Below are 26,339 nucleotides of genomic sequence, written 5' to 3' on the forward strand. Positions count from 1 at the left end.
AATAGAAGAGTAAAATTTCAATATTTTATCTATCCTAAACTTGCTAAACTCAAAATTCTGCATTTTATTAGTAAGGAAACTTAATGGGCAAAAAGAATAGGTGTTTGCCTTCAAGGACACATACCAAATCTGACCAACTAGATCTCAAAAGTAAGAAGATGTTTCCAAATATTTTAGGAATAAAATATATTAGTCAACATCCATTTCCAGCCTTTCAAACTAAACAAAGACCAAAATACCTCCCAGTATAGACCATCTAAAAATGCTCAGCAAAATACAAAAAATGTCTCATAGAAATCACGGTCTATCTGTCGGAAAGTAAGAGAAATACTGGAAACAAAAAATAATAGCAACAAGAAAGAATAAATCTACCACATCAGTAAACCCAAGAGCTTGAGCCTGCCCTGTAACACTGGGCTAATCCTTGGGGGGCTCAGGCATGAGTTAGGATGACCATATGAATCCTAGGGACATAAGGGGTAAGGGTATAGATGGGAGACTTCCTCTGAAATAAAACTAGGATACTCTAAACACAGTATAGCCATTTGGTCAACTAGGAAAAAAAGCCAAAACACTCCACCACCACCCCTCCCCCCGCCCAGAGAGAGAGAGAGACAGTGAAGACACATACTTCTTTTTGCCTTTCCACTAGATATAATGCCATTACAAAAAATCTCTAAAGATATTCCTAACCATAAAACTACAACTGAGTTTGGGGCTGGAATTCCCATTACCTTTGCAGTTTGGAAAACTTCAAGCCTAAAACGCAGTGTGAAGGGATCCTGGCCTTCCATGAATTAGTCTTACCACCACCCCTTCAAAAATCTATCAATGGATATAAAGTATGAACACTATATCCATCAAGCGTCTAAGCAATCAACAATACCTTCTTTGCCACATATTGTCCTGCAGTGTAACATTACCATCCCTCCATCAAACAGCAGAGTCCATCCGCACCTCCTTGAATGGAGGATGACACTGTGACTATTTTGACCAATTGACTCTGGCAAGGTTGAAAAACACCCACACTTTTATTTCAGTAGTTTTTTAGAAAAAGCATTTGTCTTTGCCTTCATAGAGGACAGTTACCAAGTTAAAATCAGAAGCATAACAGTGGCTTAGTGGTAAACAGTTAATGTTGCCCTCTCCAGTGGTGAGGAAAACATGATTTGAAACAATCTTTTCCAGGATTAAATAAGGTCTTCCAAAAGTAGTACACCGAGCAGATGTGTCCACACAGGGTGATCTATGACTCTGCCAAGTCTTAAATAACATGCCAATTAAACTATCTTGCTTTTGAAGTAATCGGTATTTTTCAGTAGTGCGTACAAAGGAAGGAGAAGGCAATGATAGCTGTTGATATGAACATTTACCTTGAGTTTGTGTTCTTTCCTGTTCACAATCACAGCTGTGATTTGCTGGTCCATGAAAATCAGGATGGTGACCAACAAGGCAGGTATGGCAGCTGCAAGGTACACCCACCAGGGGTTCCCGCCGAAGGGGGCAACAAACCACCCTCGGTTTGGACTCGTTGGCTTGAAGAAGAGAGAAAACGTTATTTGAAACAATACTAATACATACTCCACGATGAAAAATAAGTGGGGAAGACAGTTTTCTATTTGGAGAGTCAACAAGTTAAAACAACAGAAACAGTTCTACTGATAGGTTAGACAAAGATTATTCACCAAAAACTTCCTAAAGGAGGTTATTTTTAAGACAATGTTTTAAATGAAGGAAAACTAAGACTATCGGGTGATAGAAAAGAAGCAAATGTCACCTTGCATGTTCAGGATGATCTAAGATAAGACTCAGGAGGGAAGAAAGTGATTTAAGGGATGGCCATAAGAAAAACCCAAATGCAATATTCAGTAATGAGGCAGGCAAGAAACTACAAAATCACCTTGAATTTTATCCATAAGTCTTAGCAATTGCACTGAAGTTGTATCTACTACTGCCATATTGAAATGGTTTCATAATTAATATATTAAAAGCTACAAATATTTAATGTTATACCAAATATTTCTTATTTTCATATTTTCCTATTCTTCTCCAAATTTTAAACAATACAAATAAACTAAAATAGAATTCTATCTATGAATTATTTTCTCCACATTTACTATTGAGAAATTCCCACTTCTAAAGATATTTCTGCTTCACTTTGCTCATAACTCCATCACTGAACCTATATACATTTTACTACATTTACCAGGCTGTGAGCTTAAAAAGAAAGGAACTCTGTCTTGCTCTTCAATGTATTTCAAATCCCCAGTACAGGGCTTGACTTAAAGCAAACATTCAATAAATGCTGACTTAAATAACTGAATAAATGAGAACTTATCTTTGCTAATGGCAGAGAAAATGCAAAAAAAAAAAATTTGTTTGCTATAACACTAATATTCCTTTCTCATTAGGGAGTCATGAAGCTAAAACTGCTGTTAGTTTAATTTTTCTCAGCAAATATATGGTTATCAGTGATGAAGAGAAAGATTACGGATGTTTTAGAAAATAAGTGAAAGACTTAAAATGGAAAATTTAGACAGGGATATTCAAGAATGACTGAAATGTAAATTCTACCCATTAGGTCTTCACATACCAATAGGTTTATAAAATGAATAATTCCCATATTGTCTTTGTAATAATTAAAACGCACATTATATAGAAACGTGTGTTATAGCAAGCTGTTTGGTAGCAGGAAAACAGCACTGAATTAGTAATGTGACCTTGGAAAGTTTATTTAATTTTTATAAGCTTCAATCTCAACTTCACAAAATCAGGATGATAGTTATATTGCATCCTAGAATTACTATATGCATCAAGGTTAAAAGTTGTTTGAAAATGTTTTGGATACTTTAAATACTCTAAATAGATAAAACAGATTTTATAATGCATGTATTTTCAATCAAAATCAGTATAATGTGAACCTGGCATTTAGTTCTAGTCAAGCATTTGATTTTAGTGAAAGAACAGACAAAATGCATAGCAAGAGACCAGTTATAACAAAGAAATGGGTAACAATACAAAACTAACTCAAAGATAAGACGAAATGGAATATGGGAAAGAAAAGAAAATCAGGGGATGACCAAAAGACAGAGATTCACCTACCTTGAACTCACTTGGCACAATTAGTTTTGGAGTGTCCACACCTACTAGAGCATCTATTACACAAAAGATGAGAATGGACAAGATAATGGCAAAGTCACTGATGAGCTTTCTTGCCTGGGAAGAGAAAAAAGAAACAGGAAGCTTTAGGCACTGGATATATGTGTGTGTGTGTGTATATATATATATGTCTCTGTTTGAAGTGAATGAAGAATTCTGTTATTTGCTAACAGTTTCTAGTAACAGCTTCATCAACAAATTAAAGGAGGTGTCAGACTGCCGGGAGATTTTTTTTTAAGTTGCTTTTGCATCACTTTCTTACCTGGCCAGAAATAATCTAATTGCACCAAGCAGGTATGTGTGTTGTGTGTGTGTGCATGTGTGTGTGTGTTTAGATAAAGGAAGGGAATCAAAGAAAATTTATCCTTGAAGTACTGAACTCTCTTCCTGTATGTCACAGAAAGGAGAGCTGGATAGGATGAAATTTCAAGACATATAAAAATCTGCACAGAGACATAGAATTCTTTTTTTACTATTTGGGAGGTAGTATTGGTTAAATGCACTGGAGAAGGAAATGGCAACCCACTCTAGTAGTCTTGCCTGGAAAATCCCATGGACAGAGGACCCTGGTGGGCTATAATCCAAGAGGTAACAAAGAGCTGGACATGACTGAGTGACTAAACAACAACAATGATGAGTACAAAGCAAGATAAATTCCACAAGGTAACCTGAAAACTCCATGAACTTAGCAGAGAAAGGGTTACAGTTTCAGGGTAATGAGTAGACTGAAGACCTCAGAGAAACAAAAAGTGATGGAAGACAGAAATCTGATGGCTTCATTAAATTGGCCAAAGAAAGTATTTTTTCACTCTAGGCTAGTGCTTAAAATTTCCTGTCTGTGGAGCCTCCCTCTCTCTCCACTACTTCTTAACTGTGGTTACCATTAGCTTACAGCCTTTAAACTTCCTAAGTACCTGCCTCTGGCTAGGGGCAAGGGCTGGGCTTTGTGGGATGTGCATTAAACTCAAGTCACATGGAGTGGGTGCAGAATGGCCATATCTGATTCAGCAGGGAGCACGGGACCATTGAGTTGATTGTCAGGGCCTCTGCAGTGAGGAGTGGAACTGACAATGGCCTAGAAGCATTACTGGAGCACGAAGAGCTGAGTTTCCCAGTAAGGTATGTATTCACGGTAGTACATAGCTTGATCGTTCAACAGAAATTTACTTAGCACATTCAGCTCTCTCTATTCACAACTTCTGCTTCCATGAAAATGAAGGACCAACTGAACCTAATACTTAGCATGGTGCCAGGGATACCAGGGAACAAAACAGATACAATCCATGTCTTCATGAAGTTCACAGTCAAGTCATTCTCGAGGAAGCCTGCTCCTAAACAAAATCAGGATTGATTCAGCAGTGGTCACATGATCTCAGGGTGAGCAGTCAGCTTTCTGATGCTGCGAGATGGACAGCGATCAGTGATGGGGCTTAGTGGCTTCACCGTTCTTAGGACAGAGGGTCTTTTGAAAGAGCAGTATGACTACAGCAAGCAGGTATTCAACAGAAACTAAAATGGAGGATGGAATTACTTGGCAATGTGGGTGTGAAGGACAAGTTGTAGTTGTTCAGTCGCTCAGTTGTGTCCAACTCTTTGCGACCCCATGGACTGCAGCACACCAGGCTTCCCTTTCTCCCAGAGTTTGCTAAAGTTCATGCTATCTAACCATCTCATCCTCTGCCACCCTTTTCTCCTTTTGCCTTCAATGAGGGCAGAGTCATGCTCAATTCTTGACTGTGACTGGGTGGCAGGTGCCTTGAGGACTCACCAGCAGCAGGATCAAAGATGACCCTTTTGACCAGGAGTTCCTTTCCCTCTTGGAGGACTGGTCTAGCTTTCTGGACAAGTCCACACAGAGGTGCAGAGAGCCAGCTATGAGACTTTAGGGGCAATTTAACACCAATCGCATACAATAATACAAGCACAAATAGATGGCAGGGATCAATTTGGGGAACATATAGTACAGCAGTTAGAAACACAGTTTTTATAATCAGATTGTCTAGCTTGGAACTCCAGCATCATTATTTCCTAGTTGTAAATACTTATCCTTTCTTAGCTTTAATTACTCCAACCACAAAATGTAGCCAAAGTAATCCCTATGACTTCATCACTTTGTTATAAGAATTAAATAGGATAAGCCATGCAAGTGCTTAGCATAACACCTGCAACACCATAAACTCTCCTAATATACATTAACTCAGGTAATTTCAAGTTCCACAAAGTCTCTTTGGCTGCAGAAACCACTGGAATAACTAATCTACTGTCAGGAGGTCTTTGAAAGGAATCTTGAATTCCAAGAAACAAGAAATAAAAGCCCAGTAATAATATGAAACTGCCACACAGAGCTCATTTTGGTTGGAAGTATCTGGAATCCCTGCAGAAAAAAAGGATGTTTCCAGGGGCTCAATACTGGAAGAAACACTCATTTCTTTAGTTTGTGTGAGTTAAGTTTTGACACAGGCAATTCGGGATGATCTGGCAAAGTGATGGTCATTGTGAAGCAGGTTTAATATCAAGATGTTACAACTGCTCTGGTCCAGTAGGTTGTGAATCACTGAAGACCAGAGGTCACTGCAAAGGCCAAAAAAGGAGTTCTCTCTTCTTTATCACCCTCCCAATCCTTACTTAGCAAGTCCAAGTTTTTGACAACTCCGATATCCTAGAAATTGCTCCAAAAGAGGGTAATGGCTATTAAAAAATCAGTGTTTCTCCTCATCTCAGCCCCCTCCATAAATAGGAGGAGGGAAGCAGAGGCTAGCAATGAGTCCAATCTGCCATTTCTTGGTAGAAATTCCATTAGGCCTGCACCTCTGGCCCTCCTAGGGGACAGACCTGCCCGACTGGAATCACTACCAAGTACCAGAGCAATGTTGCTTCTTTACTTAGGAGAGGAGGCATTCTCAACCTTCCACACACTAAGCACCAAAGCCCTAAAACTGCTCTTTCTGTAGTTTTCTCCATCTTCATTAATGGCAATTTTTTTTCTTCCTATTGCTTAGGCCAAAAACTTTGGACCATCCAAACAACTCTTCTCCTCCTCTCACATCCTACATCTAACAGGTCAGCCAATTACCTTCAAAGATCCTGTCTCTTCTCATCACCTCCATTTCTATTCCCACCCTTATCTAAACCACTGTGTTATCTCATATGGTTCCTGCGTCCCATCTTCCTGTCTCTCTGCTCACCTGCTTCAGGACATCGCCAAGATATCACCCAGGATAATTATGCAAAAATTTTGGTTAGATAATGTGGAAGGTAGAATAATGCCCCTCTAAAGATGCCTAATTCCTTGACTCTGTGAATATGTAATGTAACATGGCTAGGGAGAATTCGAGTTGCAGGTAGAAGTTAAGGGTACTAATCAGATAACCTTGCGATTGGTGAAACTATCTAGGATTATTCCAGTGGGTCCAGAGTAATCACAAGAATTCCCATTAAGTGAAAGAGGGGGCAGGAGAGAGTGATGCAGCATGAGAAAGACTGGACTGATCCCTGCTGGCTTTGAAGACAGAGGAAAGGGCCCAAGAGCCAAGGAATGTGGGCAGCCTCTAGAAGCTGGAAATGGCAGGGAAACAGTCTCCCCCAAAGCCTTCAGAAAGAACAGTCCTGCCAACACCTTGATTTTTAGCCACTGAGACACATTTCAGATTTCTGACCACCTGATCTCAAGACAATAAATGTGTTTCAGCCATTATGTTTGTGGTAATTTGATATAGCAGCCATGGGAAAATAATATAAATAAACAGATAATTTATCTATTTTAGTTTAATCATTAGTTTCACAAATTCATATATTACATATAAATTTGTAAGAACCCCTTGGCAATGGCATTCTTGTGAAGTGTGGCAATATTATACTATATGTATCATTGTTGTTCAGTCTCTAAATCATGTCTGATCTCTTTTGCAACACCATGGACTATAGCCCACCAGGCTCCTCTGTCCATGGGATTCTCCAGGCAAGAATACTGGAGTGGGTTGCCATTTCCTTCTCCAGGGGAATCTTCCTGACCCAGGGATTGAACTTGCGTCTCCTGCATTAGCAGGCAGATTCTTTACCCTTGAGCAACCAGGCAAGCCCATATTACGTGTATAACAGTACCTAAGAAGTCAAATGCTAATAATTCAGGATTACATTTCTTAAAATGTATGGGGAAAAAAATGCTACTCTATTCATAAATATTGCTTAACCCCATTAAAAATCACAGCCAGGGTGATATGCTCTGTACAATAAACTGGCTTCTATTTCCCCTTCCTTCCCGTTAAATTATACAATACTGTTCTGAACAGCAGAAATCGCCCCTGGAGGGTGTTTATTGTAAGACATTCATTTCTAAGATATTGGATCTAATTTAAACTTCATAGTCAAGGAAATTGATTTTTCCCTGGCCACTTTTCTATTCAACTCTAAATCTTCTAATTAGCGAAGGTAGGTAGGGGTGCTATTTTAGCAGGCTCTTCTTATCCTATACTAAAATTAATCTTTAATTTGAATGAGGCAAAACGAACAGCAGAAACTATAAACACAAGCATTAAAAATGCCCTAAAAATGTCAAGCACTGAGTACACCCAGTTTACTAGATACACTCTAGGACTCGGATACAAGAGCGTGGCATCTGACTTTAAGGAATAAGAATCACCCTCTTTGGGCTTTTCTCACATTTCCAAACATATTTAGCAAAGAAACATGTATGGATTTCCTTTCATTTTTAGTTTATTTTATCCTCCTTTTTCACCAAAGTTGATCTCCTTCAAAAACACCAAAATAGTACTCTTTTATATAAATAAAGAAATCAAATTAGAAACCCATAGTTCCTAATTTCCTACTAGCTATTACTGATAATGCTTAGAAGAAGAGGCGCTAAAGTTTTCATGAGAAAACTTCCCACAAGATTTCATGCCAACCCTGTGGATTCAGAGGCCTCAAATTTAGCTTGGACAAACATCATAACTAATGGGTCTATCCAGTTAAATGCTAAGTCTCTCCAGGCTCAAATTTCAACATCCTAGGAATATAAACTATTACAATCTAAGTGAAACACAAGTTGACTCATATATCAAGGACTAACTATAAAAAAAAAAGTTTGCTCTTTTTTGAATGGTACACAGATGTGCTATGACATATGATAATTCCTCCACTCATGAATGGTGAAAAGCAAAGCATATTTCAATGAAGACTCTTTTATATCAGAACAGTTTTGAGTTTTTATATTTTTATTTACCATTTTTCAATTATAAAAACAAAAAGGAAAATATTTCTGTCCTCTGCAGACTTACAAAATATCTCAATGAATCTAATAAAAAGCAACTTGGCTTAAATATTTAAACTACCAAAGCAAAGAAGAAATTAAGTTGATGGGAAGGGAAATTCAAATAACCATATGCTATTCTCTTGTTCTTGGGCAAAAACAACCTAATAAATCTATTATACACATACTCTTCATGAAGGATGATACTGTATTAATTATTAAGAGAGTCATAATCGTTGAGACACCAACAGTGAGAAGCTAGTTAATTTACAGGGATAAAAAATGAATTGGGTTCCTTAGAAGCCCCAGAGGGTATTTGGTTTTCACTTTGCGAGGATTGCAGCTGCTCCCAAATTAACTGGGGGAGAGGCTGTGAGCCTGCAGAGCGGTTCTCAGTGGATGGAGCTCTTACAAAGAGACAAGCACAGCAGCAGGCACCCTGTGGGTTCTCAATAAATATTAATTCATGATGTCAATTCCTTCCATGATTGCAGTGCATGGAAAACGCTAAACAACACTGTAAAAAGCATTTATTCTAGATGGAAAAAAAAAGTATGTCAGACAAACATGTGCCTTTTGGCAGTCATGAAAAGGCAGAAAATATCATAAAAAATTTAAAATTTGATCCCCCCAAATAGAATTAGAATTTGGGCTTCCCAAGTGGTGCAGTTGGTAAAGAATCTGCCTGCTAATGCAGGAAATACAAGAGACTCACGTTTGATCCCTGGGTCAGGAAGATTCCCTGAAGGAGGAAATGGCAACCCACTCCAGTATTCTTGCCTGAAAAATTCCATGGACAGAGGAGCCTAGTGGGCTACCGTCCACGGGGTCTCAAAGAGTCAGACAAGACTGAGCATGTGCGCGTGCGCGCACACACACACACACACACACACACACACACACACTTAGAGTTCACTAACAGGAAAGTCTGATTTAGACTCCAGGATTTCTATGTCACAAGCTCCAGACTCAGAGAGATTCAGGGAACTAAGAAGGGAATTGGATTGTGTTATTTATCTAGGAGGACCTCAGAGCCTACAAATTAAGTGTCTACCAGAAAGAGATTGTTTTTCCAAGTAGGGGCAGAGGGGAGTAGGCCTAAGAAAGTGGTTCAACAGGGAAGCTAAGGAGACTTCAGCAGTCACAGCCTCTTCCTCCATTCTGCCTCAAACTGTGCAGAAGAAAAAGACCCACATGAATGACTGCCAGACCCAAGTAAGTAAATCACCTGGAAAATACTATGTCCCAGTCTGGTCATTATATTCTAAGTTGAAACTGAAAATTTGGAATTGACTCAGAGAAGGATGACCGGTAGAATAGGACTCCAGAAAACATACCAAAAAAAAAAAAAAAAATGATGAGAGACCTCAAGAAGTTATGAGTAAACTACCTTCACACATGTGAAATCTGTCATAGAAAAGAAAGACTACACTTGTTCTGTGTAGCTTCAGAAGGCGAGGGCAGACCCCGAGGATAGAGGCCATGGAAAGGTTGATTTTTGTTTCTATCAGGAATGCCTTGGAGATGTGAAGTTCCCTATCTGAGAGGCATTCAAGCAGCCCACAAATGAGCACTTGTCAGGAAAGAAGAGGCAACATTGGACTCAATGCCGTTTAAAGTCCTAACACTAAAATTCAATGATTAAGGCTCAGTTATCAAAACTTCTTGATCCTCTAATAGGGCTGTCTTGGCTATATCTCCTCTTCCTCAAACCATTAAAATAAAGGGTTCCAGGACTTTAAAAGAAGGTGGTTCTATAATTTAATATTAAGGTATAAAAATTAAACATCTTAAAAGAATAGTTAGTAAGTCATATGTATAAATTAAGGGCTTTCCTGGTGGCACTAGAGGTATAGAATCTGCCTGCCTATGCGGGAGACATGAGAGACTTGGGTTTGATCCCTGGGTGGGTCAGGAAGATCCCCTGGAGGAGGGCATGGCAACCCACTCCAGTATTCTTGCCTGGAGAATCCCATGGACAGAGGAGCCTGGCAGGCTGCAGTACATAGGGTCACAAAGAGTCAGACATGACTGAAACGACTTAGCACGCATGCACGTGTGTATAAATTAAACAATCTAGAAATGGAGCAGGAGACCATTTTGTATTAATGGATAGATTTCAATGCTGGGGACTTTTCTATGATGGATAACTAAGTTGATAGTGCTTCTGACCAACAAGGTACCACGGCCAAAAAGGCTTCTTCTTTCCACAGATTACCTCTATGCAATTATTAAAATCTCCCGCATCACATAGCAAAATGGACTTTGCAAAAAACAGACAAAGAAAAACTCTCAAAAAACAGTCCAGCCAATCAATGCTCCCAATATTTTTTTTTCCTTTGGGTTTTTCTCAATTTAGGTTAACTGTAATTTTTGTCATATGTCCAAAATCTTTGTTGAATATTGAACCGATTGGGTTGTGTTCAAAACCAAATATCCCTTTGTCATTCTTAAGGGAAAAATATGAAAACCAGTTTTGGATTAGAAACAAATTTGACTTTAAAAATTATTGTTCTTGGTACAAAATAACACAAGAATTTGAAAATCTGATTCCCCTTCAACGAGAGAAAAGTCATTTCTTAAATGAGTTTCAATGGCAGGATGTGGTCTGATAATTCTACAAGAACTAGCCAAATTATCACCCAGTGTTATCAACGCTAGAATGTGACAAAGAGTACGGGCCCATTATTTCTTCCTCATATTTGGATACATTATTTATTTCAGTTTGACAGTTTTTACTATTCACCAAGAAAGTTTCTGAGAGAAAAAGAGAGTAGGGATGTCATCTGATTCTTGTAAAGAGCTGTTTATTAAGTAAACACAGACAACATTAATAGAATTGTTACGGCCAAAATGACAAATAAGAATCAAGTTTCCAAAATATAGCTAATTGTGGAATCCAGACTGTTTTACATGGATAAAAACTAAGTATGTTACCTAACAAACATGCTCATTATGTTTTTATTCAAATTCCTGAAGCCCTACACTTTTTTCTCATCCACAAAGCCAATACCTCAAAGACCACCATCAATTTATTTAGGTCACATGAAGTCACCAAAGTGTGATCCCACTGTAAGCATGAATGGGACAAAGGATTAAATTGAATCATCTCATTTAAAAATTCAAAAATTGAATTTATTCAACAAATATATATTAAGTTCCTACTATATTCCAAACCCACAAATTACTTCTCCTTGTATCCTTATCATCTAGTATTATATCAAGCACACAGAGTCAAAACAATTTTTTCAATATTGAATGAATATATTAACTGTAGGATATAGAATACTTTTTTAAAAAAGAAGGATATCAAATAACATTCTGCTCAAATGTCATCTAAATAAAGCAAAGAAATTGTCAAAGCTATTAATAGTACATGGAACTTACAGATTTTCTCTATTTAAATGACAATAACAACCAGGAGGCTATTAAAGAATCTCATCATTATATCAATGCAAGGGAGCATTAGCACTGTTGCTTATTCTAAGAGGAGGAAATTAAGTAGATCCTTGAGAAAAACACTTTCATGCCAATTACATACATCAGTCAGCACACTGCATTTGACTATGCCAAAGTACCAATAATTCTGCCTAATTCAGAGGCTCTATAGATCTGGTCCCATCACTTTATGGGAAATAGATGGGGAAACAGTGGCTGACTTTATTTTTCTGGGCTCCAAAATCACTGCAGATGGTGACTGCAGCCATGAAATTAAAAGACGCTTACTCCTTGGAAGGAAAGTTATGACCAACCTAGACAGCATATTAAAAAGCAGAGACATTACTTTGTCAACAATCATCCATCTAGTCAAGGCTATGGTTTTTCCAGTGGTCATGTATGGATGTGAGAGTTGAACTGTGAAGAAAGCTGAGCGCCAAAGAACTGATGCTTTTGAACTGTGGTGTTGGAGAAGACTCTTGAGAGTCCCTTGGACTGCAAGGAGATCCAACCATCCATCCTAAAGGAGATCAGTCCTGGGTGTTCATTGGAAGGACTGATGCTGAAGCTGAAACTCCAATACTTTGGCCACCTCACGTGAAGAGTTGACTCATTGGAAAAGACCCTGATGCTGGGAGGGATTAAGGGCAGGAGGAGAAGGGGACGACAGAGAATGAGATGGCTGGATGGCATCACCAACTCGATGGATGTGAGTTTGAGTAAACTCCGGGACTTGGTGATGGACAAGGAGGCCTGGCGTGCTGCAATTCATGGGGTTGCAAAGAGTCAGATACGACTGAGTGACTGAACTGCACTGATAGATTTATGAGTTCTTCTAATCACAATCCTCCTCTATCCTTAAGATGACTGCTTTCATTTTGCCACCATATGTTGCACTGATGGCATCTATGCTCCAGGAGTAGCATCACTGGTTGGTAGGGGACTCTGTAAGAACATTTCCTGTTAAAGCCCTGAGGCATCTGCTAGAGAAGATCACAGATTATGCTGTGATGCTCCTTCAGGAAGTTTTGATGACAAAATACTGGTGAAAGGCTTGAGGCCGATATAACAGGAAATATATGGGACAACAGATCCCACTGCACCCCTCCTAAAAGGATGGGAAGCACAGGGGGCAGTCAGCGGGATATCGCTACTCTACCGTATTCCACTGAGAATCTGAAAGTATCTGATAGATTAAATTCCTGGGACTTCCCTGGCAGCCCACTGGTTAGGACTTCGCCTTTCAATGCAAGTGACGTAAGTTTGATCCCTGATCAGAGAGCTAAGATCCCACATGCGTCATGGCCAAAAACCCAAAACATAAAACAGAAGCAATGCTGTAATAAATTCAATAAAGATTTTTTAAATGGTCCACATCAAAAATAAGAAAAATTCCTGATGGACTATTAGTTAGCAAAAGACTATTAGTTAACAGAGACTATTAATTAGCAAAATTCCTGATGGACTGTTAGTTAGCAAAGACAAACTGTTTCATCTTAAGTGCTCAAACTGATGGACTGCCAGCGACTGGCTTCAGGAGGGAAGGTGAGCGCGGATAACCAACCCTGATGTGGGCAAAGACAATGAGAGAGACTGAACTCGGGGACAGAGGTATACATGTAAGTGAAGTGAGAGTGCTAGTCACTCAGTAGTATCTGACTCTTTGCAACCCCATGGACTGTAGCCTGCCAAGGCTCCTCCGTTCATGGAATTCTCCAGACAAGAATACTGGAGTAGGTAGCCATTCCCTTCTCCAGGGGATCTGTCCGACGCAAGGATTGAACCCAGGTCTCCTGTACTGCACACAGATTCTTTATCACCTGAGCCATCAGGGAAGCTCATGTAAAGGAGAGCTATTATAGCAGGATAATCACGTGGACTGATGAGTTTAACTTGATAAAGAAAATCCTAGAAAGATAAATATGATGGATATCATTTTTGTCATATCAGAACCTTTTCTACTCCTCTACCAAGTTCACTGCCTTGGGAAGCTGACCTGTGTGGTCTACAATAGACTCCCTTGCTCTCCAGATTTCAGAAGATTTCAGCCTGTCCGGGAGAGAGAGATCAGATTATTGATTCCCATAGCGATATCCCTTTGAGGTTGCCTCAGGCTGGCTAAATTCCTCAGTCCAAAGGAGGTCATGGGGCCTCTCTGGAAAGCTCTACCACTCTCTCTTCTCCCAGGTTCTAGCAACCACTCCCATTCCACATCCTTTGAGCCAGAGATCATAACAATTCCACTGTTATTATCACTGGATATTACATGTTCCCTTGGAGTTTCCTTCAACCTAGTGTCACCTTTGTATATCATGCTTTCATTAAACCCCTCAGACCATCCTAATCTGAGTGTATAATTTTGAATTTGCTAGATGACAACTGTGGATCATCCACAGACAGAGGCTGGCAGCAGCTGCAAAGGCAGACCTGGCATAAAAATGGAGATAACAATGGACTCTGGGGAATCTGTACTTCTTTCTCACTGCTATAAGCAGAAGTTAAACATAGAGAATTTTATTTTAGGAGATGGAATCAGAAAACTCTCTTTAAGATTATAGAATATTAGAGTTTAAAGGATGTTAACTGCCATCTAGCTGGGCTCCCCTGTTATGGGTGTGGACTAAAGTCCACAGTTAGCTATCAAAGGGTGCACTGTTAGTTACTGGCAGTGCTGGCCTTAGCATCCACAACATCTGGGTTCCTGCATATGCGCTCTTTCCATAAATTGCAGCATTTACCTCTACTTGACTGGGCTCCACCAGCCAACAAGCATTGAGGGCCTAGCCTGCATCCAATCCGGTGCTAACTGATGTGAGGAATAAAACAGAAGTCTAAGAGTTTCCCAGCAATTCTGTCTTGATCGACTAACAACTCATACAAACATTTAGAAACAGAAGTACAAAAAGAGAGTGAAGGCTGTGTGAATTAAAGGAGAAGTGGACACTTTTATGGCAAGGGCATTGCGATACAGGATTAGCATTTTGCGATTTTAGAGGTTTCACGTGAATTGTTGGTGAGACTGAGGAAGTATTAACAGTTAGGCTCTAGTACTAGCACAGAAATCACATTTAAGCATCTAAGTTTTAACTGTAGAATATAAAATACAAGTATGTGCTATGCTAAGTCAAGTCAGTTGTATCCCAACTCTTTGCAACCTTATGGACTCTAGCCTGCCAGGATCCTCTGTCCTTGGGATTCTCCAGGCAAGGATACTGGAGTGGGTTGCCATGCTCTCCTTCAGGGGATCTTCCTGACTCAGGGATAGAACTCATGCCTCCTGCATTGGCAGGTGGGTTCTTTACCACTACCACCACCTGGGAAGCCCAAAATACAAGTGTATGAATCTATAAACATATTTGCTCCTACCTACAGAGATCATATTTCTAAATGACAGCTTAAATGAAAACATATTTTGGCAAATGAAAGGAAAAAAAGATGTTTTTATAATTTATGTATGTAGGTATTATTAGCTATAACTGTGAAGTGAGTAGGGGAGGGAGATGATAGTGTGAAAGCCTACACACTTAAACATTACTCCTTGGAAATCAAATCTATGTCCTCCTACCTGTTTATTTTATAATTTGGGGTAAGCAGCTGTAAACAAAGTTGAGAACCTTCTCAACAGGAATTGTAACTAGAATGCCTTCATTATTTTATTTTCACATATTCAATATTTTTCCAACTTTTCTCAACAGCATTTATCAATGTCTGAGAAACTACCTGCTTGGGCTCCTATAAGAAGAAATTTCTTGAAGTCCAAAGAGCTATTATCGATTTTGGAATTTGCAGGGAAAGAAAAGGTGATATTTACATAAACAGTTAAAATGATCACTATTCATCTTAAGGTTGAAATTATTTTGCTAACTATGATTTACAAGTGCTTCACAAATTCTTTCATTTTCACACTATGGCAAATGAGAGAGATAAAAAGGGTGATGATTCCCAAAGTGTGAGCCAAAAAAAAGATGTCCCATAAATTAATAATCAAGAAGGAAAAATCTCAATATAGAAGAAGAAATCATCCTCAAAGACCTTTACCCAGGAAACTGTTCTACACGTAACACACCATTGAAGAGGGGGACCAAGTAAGCACATTTCCCAGTACGGGAACTGGTGTTACACGCTCAAAGTCTCAGGGACAAGCACTTAGCCTGAATGTGTGCAGAAGACGAGTCTTAGACAATAAAGAGCAGCAGGAGTGAGAACAATTATCTGCCTGCAGAGGACAGTTTCCACCTATGCCCTCAAGTGTGAGTGTGTCTGTGTGTGTACAAACTATGGGCTAAACAAAGAATGGATGAGGGCTGAGTTCTGCCTAAGGACCACCACTTTGTGATGCCCTTTCAAGGCAGACAAAGTTGAACACTTCTTGCTACACTTCACTTTGAGGAAATTTTTCATCCTTTGGGCCAGCTAGTTCGGGACATTTCTAATGAAATCTGCAGACCACAGTAACCTGCTGTGGTCTGAAGGCTGTCCTTCCAAAATCCATATATTAGAATTCTAATCCACAAAGAAGATGATATTAGAAGGTGGGGCCTTCAGAAGAGAATGAGGATGGAGTCTTCAGAATGGCATTAATGTTCCTATAAAGGACACCCTACAGAGCTCCCCAGCCCTTCTGCCACCTGAGGACACAGTGAAAAAGACGCTGCCTAAGAACCAGGAAGGGAGCACTCACCCAACTGTGATGGCACCTGATCTTGGACTCCCCAGCTTCCCGAACCATAAAAAATAAATCTGTGTTGTTTACAAGTCCTCTAGTCTCTAATACTCTGTTATAGCCACCCAGACAGACTGAGACAATCATCAACTCTTGCCTTCATTTTCCATTTCATAAGAGATATCAGGAACAAAGCATTTCCTAGCTGAAAGTCAATATATTAATTTTCAGTCTCATTTCCCAGGAATAAAAAAGGAATTTTATCAACTACATCTCATGTCTTCCAAGTTCTCCTGCTCCTTCTACACAGAGCTCGGGAGGAAAGATTCATGAGATTCCAGTTGTAGAGAGCAGCTCACTGATAAAAATCAAGTATAATCAAGATTACTAAGAACTACTGACATCCTAAATAGTGAGAATTGAACTGTAAAGCAAAGGATTAGCTTCGTTCTGCAAGTAAGAAAACAAAATGCCATTAACTAAATGTTGGTCTTATCTTGTAGTCTCTCCAGGAAGCACAGTTTTGACTTGAAGCTCACCCAAGCATATTAATGGGAGACAGGATGTCTGCACAAGACAAGTCAGCTCAATTACCTGTGTTTCTCTACCGTGGCCTTCGTCACTATGGGAAGGGAAGGCTGGTTCAGATGACACCCATATCTTACACCAGTACTTGTGTAACAACACGGTTTACATTTATTCCCACAGCCCAGAGTCCAACTACTGAATTACTCACAAGTACAGCTGATGAACAAAGAATTCTATGTCAAAATTCCTAATTAATATAGAAAGAGTTTTTGCTTACGTACTTAAAACACACCATGGATCTCAAAGATCCATGGATCTAAATGGTATCATGCATTTTTATATAGAATACACCTGCTTTTTCCTTTCAGTACAGTCAGAATTCAGACAGGCACAATTTAGGATAGAATTATGCGAGCAAAATCCCGAAAGGTTTTTCTGAAGCTAGACTATAATTATGTCAAAAATACGTATGCACAGAGACTGGAAAGCAATTTTTAACACACGAAATCATATTGGAAAGGTTGAATTACAGGTGCCTTTTTCATTTTGTAAAACTGTATTGTTATTGAAACAGTGGGAATTCAATGAAAATTATTTAAAGCTCAAGTACTCACCGTGGTTGGAAAGTAAGGGCTGGTTTTGAATTTTTTCAAAGCCATAGAAGAAGTGTAAGTGCCCAAGAAGAGGATGAAAGACATGAGTGTGATATCAGGAACAAAACCACAGTTGTTGCCCACAAGCTTTCCTCCATATTTCAAACACTCCTTTGTCGTCAGAAATGCCCAGTCAAAGGTAGCATTATGGTACTGCAGAAGAAAAACATGAAAATTTTTCTGGAGAACACTGTGATACATCAAAAGCAGCTTTTGATCCTTGATGGTCTATTTGGGGATTTATGCTAGAAGTTTCTGTAAAACAGTCCAAGCATAAACCACTGAAGGGTGAAATCTGAGGAGGTGTTAATGGAATAACAGGTAAGGGGGGCCAGGAGGCTGGCAGTTATTGAAAATACAGTGAGAATGATGCAATCCATTACCTGGTTTGTACTACAACCCTACAATCACCCATCTGTTCAACAGACACAAACCACAAAGTCCTTGCCTGTGAACCTTCCTAAGAGTAAACCAAGACACAATAATCTCCTAAGTCTCTAAACGTGAGACTCTGAAACATCTCTGATGTCCAAAAAGCCCTGACTTCTGCGGTGCACAGCTTCTTGGGCTTCAGTCTGATGGCCCCAGATTCAGCGCTCTAAAGTTTATATCTGGCTAACTAATTTACCCCACACTTTCACAAATGAGCTATTTCTTTTCAAAATAACTAGAGATTGGTGATTTGAGGAACTAAACTCTAAAAATGTTGGAGAGCTCTGCTTTTCCAATTGTGTATCCTAATGAAACACTTTTCTTTCTGACTCCAGGGTCAGCATCACGAGCATCCATTACTGGAATGTGTGATGAGCTGAGGAGTGGGGTATGGGATCTCCATCCCTCTGCTTCATGGCCTCAAGCTCACAAGGCCATTTTCAAATTTTCTTCTGTCTCATGAATTGCGGTCACATTGTCAGTGCCGCACTTCTCGATAGCAGTGTAATTCTGTTCCTATTCACTGTTCCTAAAACGCGGGAGAATCCTTTAGCTATGGTACTAGGTAAGGCCAGGACACCCATCCTCCAGATGCGGAGTTTTCGCTGTTATAAGCTCACAGCTGTCTTCTTCTCTTGAAAACTGCCTTTCACGACATAACAGCAGCCTCATTTGGAAGGTTATGCTCTCTTGCAGCCGCTTACTGACCGACACTAATGCGGTGCTACTGTCCGAATATCTGGGCTCTCCTAAGATTCATATGCTGAAACCTTACCCTCATATGTGATGGTATTCGGAGGTGGAGACTTTGGGAAGTGATTAGGTCAAGAGGGAAGCTTTCATGAATGGGATTTGTGCCCTTGCAAAACAGAGAGCTCCTTGTCCCTTCTGCCACAGGAAGACACAATGAGGAGACTATCTAGAACCAGGAAGCAGAGCTTCACCAGACACTGAATCTGCTGGTACTAGGAGATCAGACTTCCTCTTAGGTGCAAGACTAATGTGTATGTCAGGTACTCACAGAAGAGTAATTCCAGGATACTTCTCAAATAAATACAAAAAGATAAATTTCTCCTGTCCTTTGAAGGCAGGAGTTCTACCTCACACCAAATGCATCATCAATATCCTTTACTATTCATGCATTTTCTTGATATAACTAATCTAGTAATAAAAGATCATACACATTAAAGAAGAATCTCTGGCCAGAAAGAGTTCATATTTTTATAGTGCTCAAAAGGTAAAGTTCTTACGTAAGTCAGGAAAAAGAAATAAACTCTAGATTTGTCCCTGAAATATTAGTTTCATCTTGTAAACAGCTGAATTGCAAAATTACTCTTTTATCAAACTCTGTTTCTGAGAAGTGATTAATCATGTTTCATTTTGTTTTGCAGATTTCTATAAACGGATATTTCTAAGCCCAATACCTTTAAAGTTTAGAGGTCATAACAGGTAACAGATTTCTTTGATTTAAAATAAACAAAAATTTACCATAATTTCAGCACTTTAAGATCAGCAGAACCCTTCATTATAGCTACAACTCCCCAAAGAGGTGAGCTGCATTAAAACAACCTCAACAGGAAGCTTTATTGATTTTCTTACAGAGATGAGAACTATACAGATGTGCATGAAATGATAGACATGTTTCTTACTTATGTCACCTTAAAATGCTAGTATCACATTTTTTGCATGTCTCAAATGATTCTTTGTGTCATTGTACAGAAAATATAGCCTCTGACATCATCTTCATTAAGGGCTCCAGCATAAAATCTTTAGGTAGCATGTATAAACCTTGGTATCTACACCTTAACACACAGTTTCCTACTCCCATAGAACTTAAACTTAGCTAATAAATGTATGCTCAGTTTCTCAGTCATGTCTGACTCTTTGTGACCCAATGGACTGTAGCCCACCAGGCTCCTCTGTCCATGGAATTTTCCAGGCCATAATACTGGAGGTTGCCATTTCCTTTGGACACGAAGATGTCTGTGGTGGAAAAAGAACCCAGTTATGGGTCTGGAAGGAAAAATGGGGTGTGGGTAAAAACAAGAATGGAGGAAGGTGAAAGATTAAGATGGAAAGAGAGGAAGATTGACTAGGTTCTGGCCTCTCTGGACCACAGATAGGTAAACCCAGAAAAGACTAAAGTAGAGTGTCTACAGACTGAAGGGACTGTGTGTCAACAAAAAATAAGAAAGAGTGGACCAAGACAGGGGCAGAATTCAGTTTAGGATACAGCAGGCACCAAAAGAATTCTTAGTTAACTGAATGAGTGAAATCACTCATCAAGATCCTAACATTTGACATATTTAAGGAAGATTATCTATGAATATAGCTACTCTTTTATCTGGAGGACAAAGTTAAAGTAAAATAAACTTTCAATTTAGACTATCAGGTAAAATACAGTATTTCCAGTTATATATGAATTTTAAGTAAACAACGAATAACATTTTTAGTATGTCCCATGTAATATGTGGGGCTTCCCAAGGTGGTGCTTGTGGTAAAGAATCTGCCTGCCAATGCAAGAGAGGCAAGAGACAGGGGTTCTATCCTTGGGTCTAGAAGATCCCCTAGAGTAGGAAACAGAAACCCACTCCAGTATTCTTGCCTGGGAAATTCCATGGACAGAGGAGCCTGGTGGGCTACAGTCCATGGGTTCAGAAAGAGCTGGACACGACTGAGCACACACACACACACACAACTATACACACACATACATGTAGCATGCAGGACATACACTAAAAAAAAAAATTTGTTCATTATTTCTCTGAAATGCAAATGTAACTGGGACTCTATTTTTTTCTAACTCTGATGATGCAACTTCACTTAGACACAGGCTATTTTGAGTAACAAAACAAAAAGTGGAAAATTTAGCCTAAAGAAAACAAAAAATGTACTGGGTCCCTATTACATGGATAACTATGTTAAGCTTTAAGGGAGCAATAAAGAAGAATAAAAATAACATTTTATTATTGGAGAAATAAAATATGTCCACTTATATATTAACAATGCAAGGCAGTAAAAGAAAGTGTCTAAACAAATAGTACAGAGATTAGTAGATCAGAAGAGGGATTAATTAATTTCATTGAGCACAGGGAAAACAAAAGTTAAACTGCACCTTGGAAAAATGACTGGTCTCTATAGAACTCATACTCAAAAGGCAGTAGGCAGAAGTGTGGCAAGACAAAGAACTAGAAAGGAATGCAGAGAGAGTAACGAAAGCCTGTGGAGAGGGGAAGAAATGTGACAAACTTTGGGTGTCTATTTCCTCTGTACTAGCAGAAACAGAGAGGTATAGTATTAGATAGACACCACGAGCCAAGATGTGGATCTGGGGACATATGATGCTTCATTCACTTCTCTAATAAGTCCTTTAGGTACCACTTATGAAATGTTCACCATGAGGAGGAACTCAGAGTGAATGGACCAGGTGGGCCAGAGCTGAGTGTCTGTGTAAATGGGCAGTGAGAGAAAAGATACAAAGGAAATGGGACTGAGTTGCTGAGGGTCTTAACTGAGCTCAATCTCATGAAAAGAGATTTCAACCTATTTTTTTTCTGAATCTCATTTTCTAGAGAATGACCCTATTTGTACTGAGTGAATACATTCATAAACCTTAAAAGTAAAATGTATACTGAAGGGTTAATTTTAAAATTTAAAATACCACAGCATCCTCCACAAAGACAAAAGTGGGGGATATATGAGTGAGAATGAGCAAATGTTTGACAGTCATTGAAGCTAGGTGATATGTATATATGAGGATTTATTGTAGTATTCTATTTTAGGGCATGTTTGAAATTTTCCATAATATTTTTAAAAGTAGAAACATGTAATCTTTAAGGAGATTTAAGGACAGAATGGTTTGTGCACTTGACTTTCTTAATGAGATAAAATCACAAAAATGTTATTGCACAGGAAGATTAATATGATATTCCATTTCCCATGAAAAGAATGTTAACTCCTAGAATCACCCTGAAGGTACATCAAATCAAAGCACTTTTGCTTCCATGTCTGACTGCCAAGTGGAATTTATGAGACTGTAATAGTTCTTAGGCCCATGATTAACAGCATCTCCATGTAGACATAATATGTGTCACTGGGCAATACAATAAGCAAAAATTCAGACATAAAAATTAAAGATTCTACATTGCTCTCTGAGTATCATCTGGTAAAATACATGTCTTTAAACAGTATATGTGTGTGTGTTTACATACCTATGGGTAATGCTACAAATAAAAGTCTCAAGCTTAAGAAGTTAAAGTACTCATTTAGGATTTTTTCCCTGCAGTGGGTAAGCCAGATTTGCAGTGATCTGCAACCTTACTTTATGATCTATGGGACATATATGAGCTGCAACTGTAGTTACATATATTGTTGTGAAATATCAAAAGTAATTAGTTGTCCTACTTATGATTAAGATATAGAAAGTTGCAGGAGACTGTCAGTAGTCCCAACCTAACAACCAAAGCACAAGGATAAAAACTGGAGTGGATAGCCATTCCCTCCTTCAGGGATCTTCCTGACCCAGGGATCAAACCCGGGTCTCCTGCACTGCAGGTGGATCTTTTATAATCTGAATCACCAGGGAAGTTCTCATAAGGTCATAGTTTTAAAAATTCCACCAACAAGATAAGGAAGTAAAAATCCTAAGTAAATTAAATGCCAAAAAGCTACAAGATCTTCATAGGAGAGAAGAGGTCCATGGCTGCCTCATCCCTGGCAGAGTTGCAGGTGGAGGATCAATGCAGGTGGAAGATCAATGCAGGTGGAAGATCAATGCACTGAAGGTCTGGAGAAATGAGCCACATCTTTCATGAATTTTTAATGATTCTGTAGTCTGGGAGACAGGTTAGAATTCTGTGAAGCCCTCCCTAGGCATCAACCAAGCCTGCATCCATCCACCAAACTTTCGAATGGTCTTTGCCAAATGCACAGAGAGTTCATAAAAGGCTGGAGATTTGACAAGACAGCTGAGAGAAACACCACTTAGACACAGAATCTCCATCAAATGCAAGAAAGACACTTTCTTAAGACAGGAAGCAGGAAAGGACAGGCGAGAGAAATCCCTGTGAGGCTTTCAGGCACTTCTGAAAGGGCTAAGGTATCTGCCCTCTGAAGGAACGGAGTGAGCAGAGCAGTTGGGCAAAGATCTCCCAAGGCTCAAAAAGCTGGGGCATAAAACAAGAAATAGGGCATTTCAGAGGACTTTCTGGGATGATGGAAATGTTTTCTATGTTGTTTCAGGCAGTAGTTACATGAGGTATAAAATTGTCAAAACTCATTGCAATGAGCACATTAAGAACAGTGCATCTTAACGTATGACTGAATTTAATAAAAAAAATCAAATTATAAAAATAAATCTCTCATGAAAAACAAATACCAACTGATCCCTTCAATCATGTCTTCCTAAGAGAAGCTTCTGACATTAGATTCTGAAATCTGTTCTCTGACTCTGAGAGCTGGTCATCTCAATTACCAGCCAATCTCAATTGTGGCTGGTCTTAAAGACTTACAGAGACCTTTGCGGGAATTTCGTTTGCAGGTTAAAGGGATATTCCAAGTGAGAAATCCATGGGAAAACTGATCAAAGAGGGAAAATTTAAAGACACAATGATAGAAACACAGATGTAGAAAACAAATGTATGGACACTAAGGAAGAAAGCAGGGGATGAGGAGTGAGAGGAATGGGGAGACTGGAGTTAACACATATATACTATTGATACTATGTATAAAAGAGGTAACGAGGGAGAACCTACTGAGAGGGAACCTGTTCCCTCTCCCAAGAGGGAGTCTCATGGTGCCCCAGGGCTGCACGCCACTTTTACAGCATCTTCTTTCCTGACCTAATTATTGCTGAATGAAAAGAAGGAAATGAAGCCCTGCTGACTGTAGGTCCTAGGAAAGGTTCAGGCTCGCCGAGCGAGGATGGCCAAACACACAGAGGACCCAGGAGGTGGTCAGAAGCAGTGGCTATCAATTTCTTCTCTCCACCAACCTGAGTGATGGTGGCCAATGGCCTAGTGGAACGATAAGAACACCTGCAAAGAATAAAAACAGCACCGAACATCGACCGAGAGACAAGTACGTGCCAGCCACTTTGCTGGCCGCCAATTTATTAATCTGGCTCTTCTAGTGTCTCTGAGGGAAATGCTCTTCTCATCGTTATTTTACAGATGGGAAGCTGAGAAGGTTCCACAGCTCGTGATTAAAGTAGTGGAGTCCTGCATTTGCAGCCAGGCAGTCTGACATGAGGACTCAGTATCTGTAAGTCCTTCTACATGATGTGTTGTTCTGCTTCCCCAAAGAATGGACATAGGCAGATTTTGGAGTTAGAAAGCCTGAGTTCAAATTCTGATTTTACTGTATACTGGTCATACGGCCTTTGAAAAGTTAGCTAAGCTTTATAAGCCTCCGATTCATCTATAAAATGCAGGTAACACCATAATTCATAAAGGTATTGTGAGGATTATAGACAATTAATGTAAATAGCCTGACCCCTAGTAGGTGCTATAATTGATGGTAATAAATCATATTACCTTTCTAACATTCATTTCTGAATCATGTATGTGTGTGTGTGTGTGTGTGTGTGTGTTTATGCAAAGTATACAGAAAGGGATTGATATAGATAGAAAAGGAGAAATGAAGACTAGGAAAAAAGTTGTCCTTTATAATTACATACACACACACATTACATATTTTGCCCCAATTTCTTCTCTAGAGAAGTTGGACATAGAAACTGAACATATTAATTAAGGTAAGTAATTGATACACACACGAGGGAACTATTGCCCTGGAGTATAGAGCATTCATAGGGATGAAAAGAGTAAATGATAGTAAACATTTCAATTTGAAAACTTTGAAGCATCATGGTGCACTAGCAATACCACATGTTATGGAACCACCCAAATTTCAGTTCAATCTTTGTTCTACTAATTTATGGCTACGTGACCTAAAGCAAGAAAAGGTTATTTACCTTCTGGGGCTTCAATCACTCTCATTTATAAAATGGAGATAATTATGCCTGGTAGGTTGTGTAAATGATCACAATACAAATAAAGGTTTACAATAATGATAATATGTATAAAACACCTGGTCTCTTGTAGATGCTTTATAAATGGTAGCTAAATTACTATCATTAGTGTGAGTCTACATCACAGTCATATCAGAAGTCAACCACAACTTTCATTTGTTTTCCATGAATCTTATAGTGACATCTTAGTAGAATTACACGTCAATTACTAGAGTCTCTCCAGGTCTTGCCCAAAGACAGTACTTAAAAATTTCTTAGTTCAGGGCTTCCCTGGTGGCTCAGATGGTAAAGAACCAGCTGGTAATTCAGGAGATCCAGGTTCAATCCGTGGGTCAGGACAATTCCCTAAAGAAGGAAATGGCAACCCACTCCAGTATTCTTGCCTGGAGAATTCCATGGCCAGAGGAGCCTTGTGAACTACAGTCCATGGGGTCACAAAAAGTCAAACATGACTGAGTGACTCACACTTTCATTTTAAAACTTTACTTGAGATTACTTTGGCTATTCGAGGTTTTTTGTATTTCCATACAAATTGTGAAATTCTTTGGTCTAGTTCTGTGAAAAATACCGTTGGTAGCTTGATAGGGATTGCATTGAATCTATAGACTGCTTTGGGTAGAATAGCCATTTTGACAATATTAATTCTTCCAATCCATGAACACGGTATGTTTCTCCATCTGTTTGTGTCCTCTTTGATTTCTTTCATCAGTGTTTTATAGTTTTCTATGTATAGGTCCTTTGTTTCTTTAGGTAGATATACTCCTAAGTATTTTATTCTTTTTGTTGCAATGGTGAATGGTATTGTTTCCTTAATTTCTCTTTCTGTTTTTTCATTGTTAGTATATAGGAATGCAAGGGATTTCTGTGTGTTAATTTTATATCCTGCAACTTTACTATATTCATTGATTAGCTCTAGTAATTTTCTGGTAGAGTCTTTAGGGTTTTCTATGTAGAGGATCATGTCATCTGCAAACAGTGAGAGTTTTACACGTGCACCCCAATGTTCATCGCAGCACTGTTTATAATAGCCAGGACATGGAAGCAACCTAGATGCCCATCAGCAGATGAATGGATAAGGAAGCTGTGGTACATATACACCATGGAATATTACTCAGCCATTAAAAAGAATTCATTTGAACCAGTCCTAATGAGATGGATGAAGCTGGAGCCCCTTATACAGAGTGAAGTAAG

The 26,339-nt window shown here is 39.1% G+C and overlaps 1 protein-coding gene across 3 annotated transcripts in view; it reads right to left on the minus strand.

Annotated features, from left to right (window-relative positions):
• SLC4A4 (solute carrier family 4 member 4) overlaps positions 1-26,339 on the minus strand; it is a 355,228-nt gene that overhangs the window by 34,521 nt on the left and 294,368 nt on the right. For all 3 annotated transcript variants that reach the window (XM_061145831.1, XM_061145832.1, XM_061145830.1), the window contains exons 16-18: positions 17,651-17,842; positions 3,103-3,216; positions 1,374-1,535 (exon numbers count right to left, since the gene is read on the minus strand). In XM_061145831.1, the coding sequence (XP_061001814.1) occupies positions 1,374-1,535; positions 3,103-3,216; positions 17,651-17,842 (468 nt within the window). The remainder of the gene's footprint in view (positions 1-1,373; positions 1,536-3,102; positions 3,217-17,650; positions 17,843-26,339) is intronic.

This window comes from Dama dama, chromosome 6 (assembly GCF_033118175.1).
Source record: "Dama dama isolate Ldn47 chromosome 6, ASM3311817v1, whole genome shotgun sequence".
NCBI classification, from domain to species: Eukaryota; Metazoa; Chordata; class Mammalia; order Artiodactyla; family Cervidae; genus Dama; species Dama dama.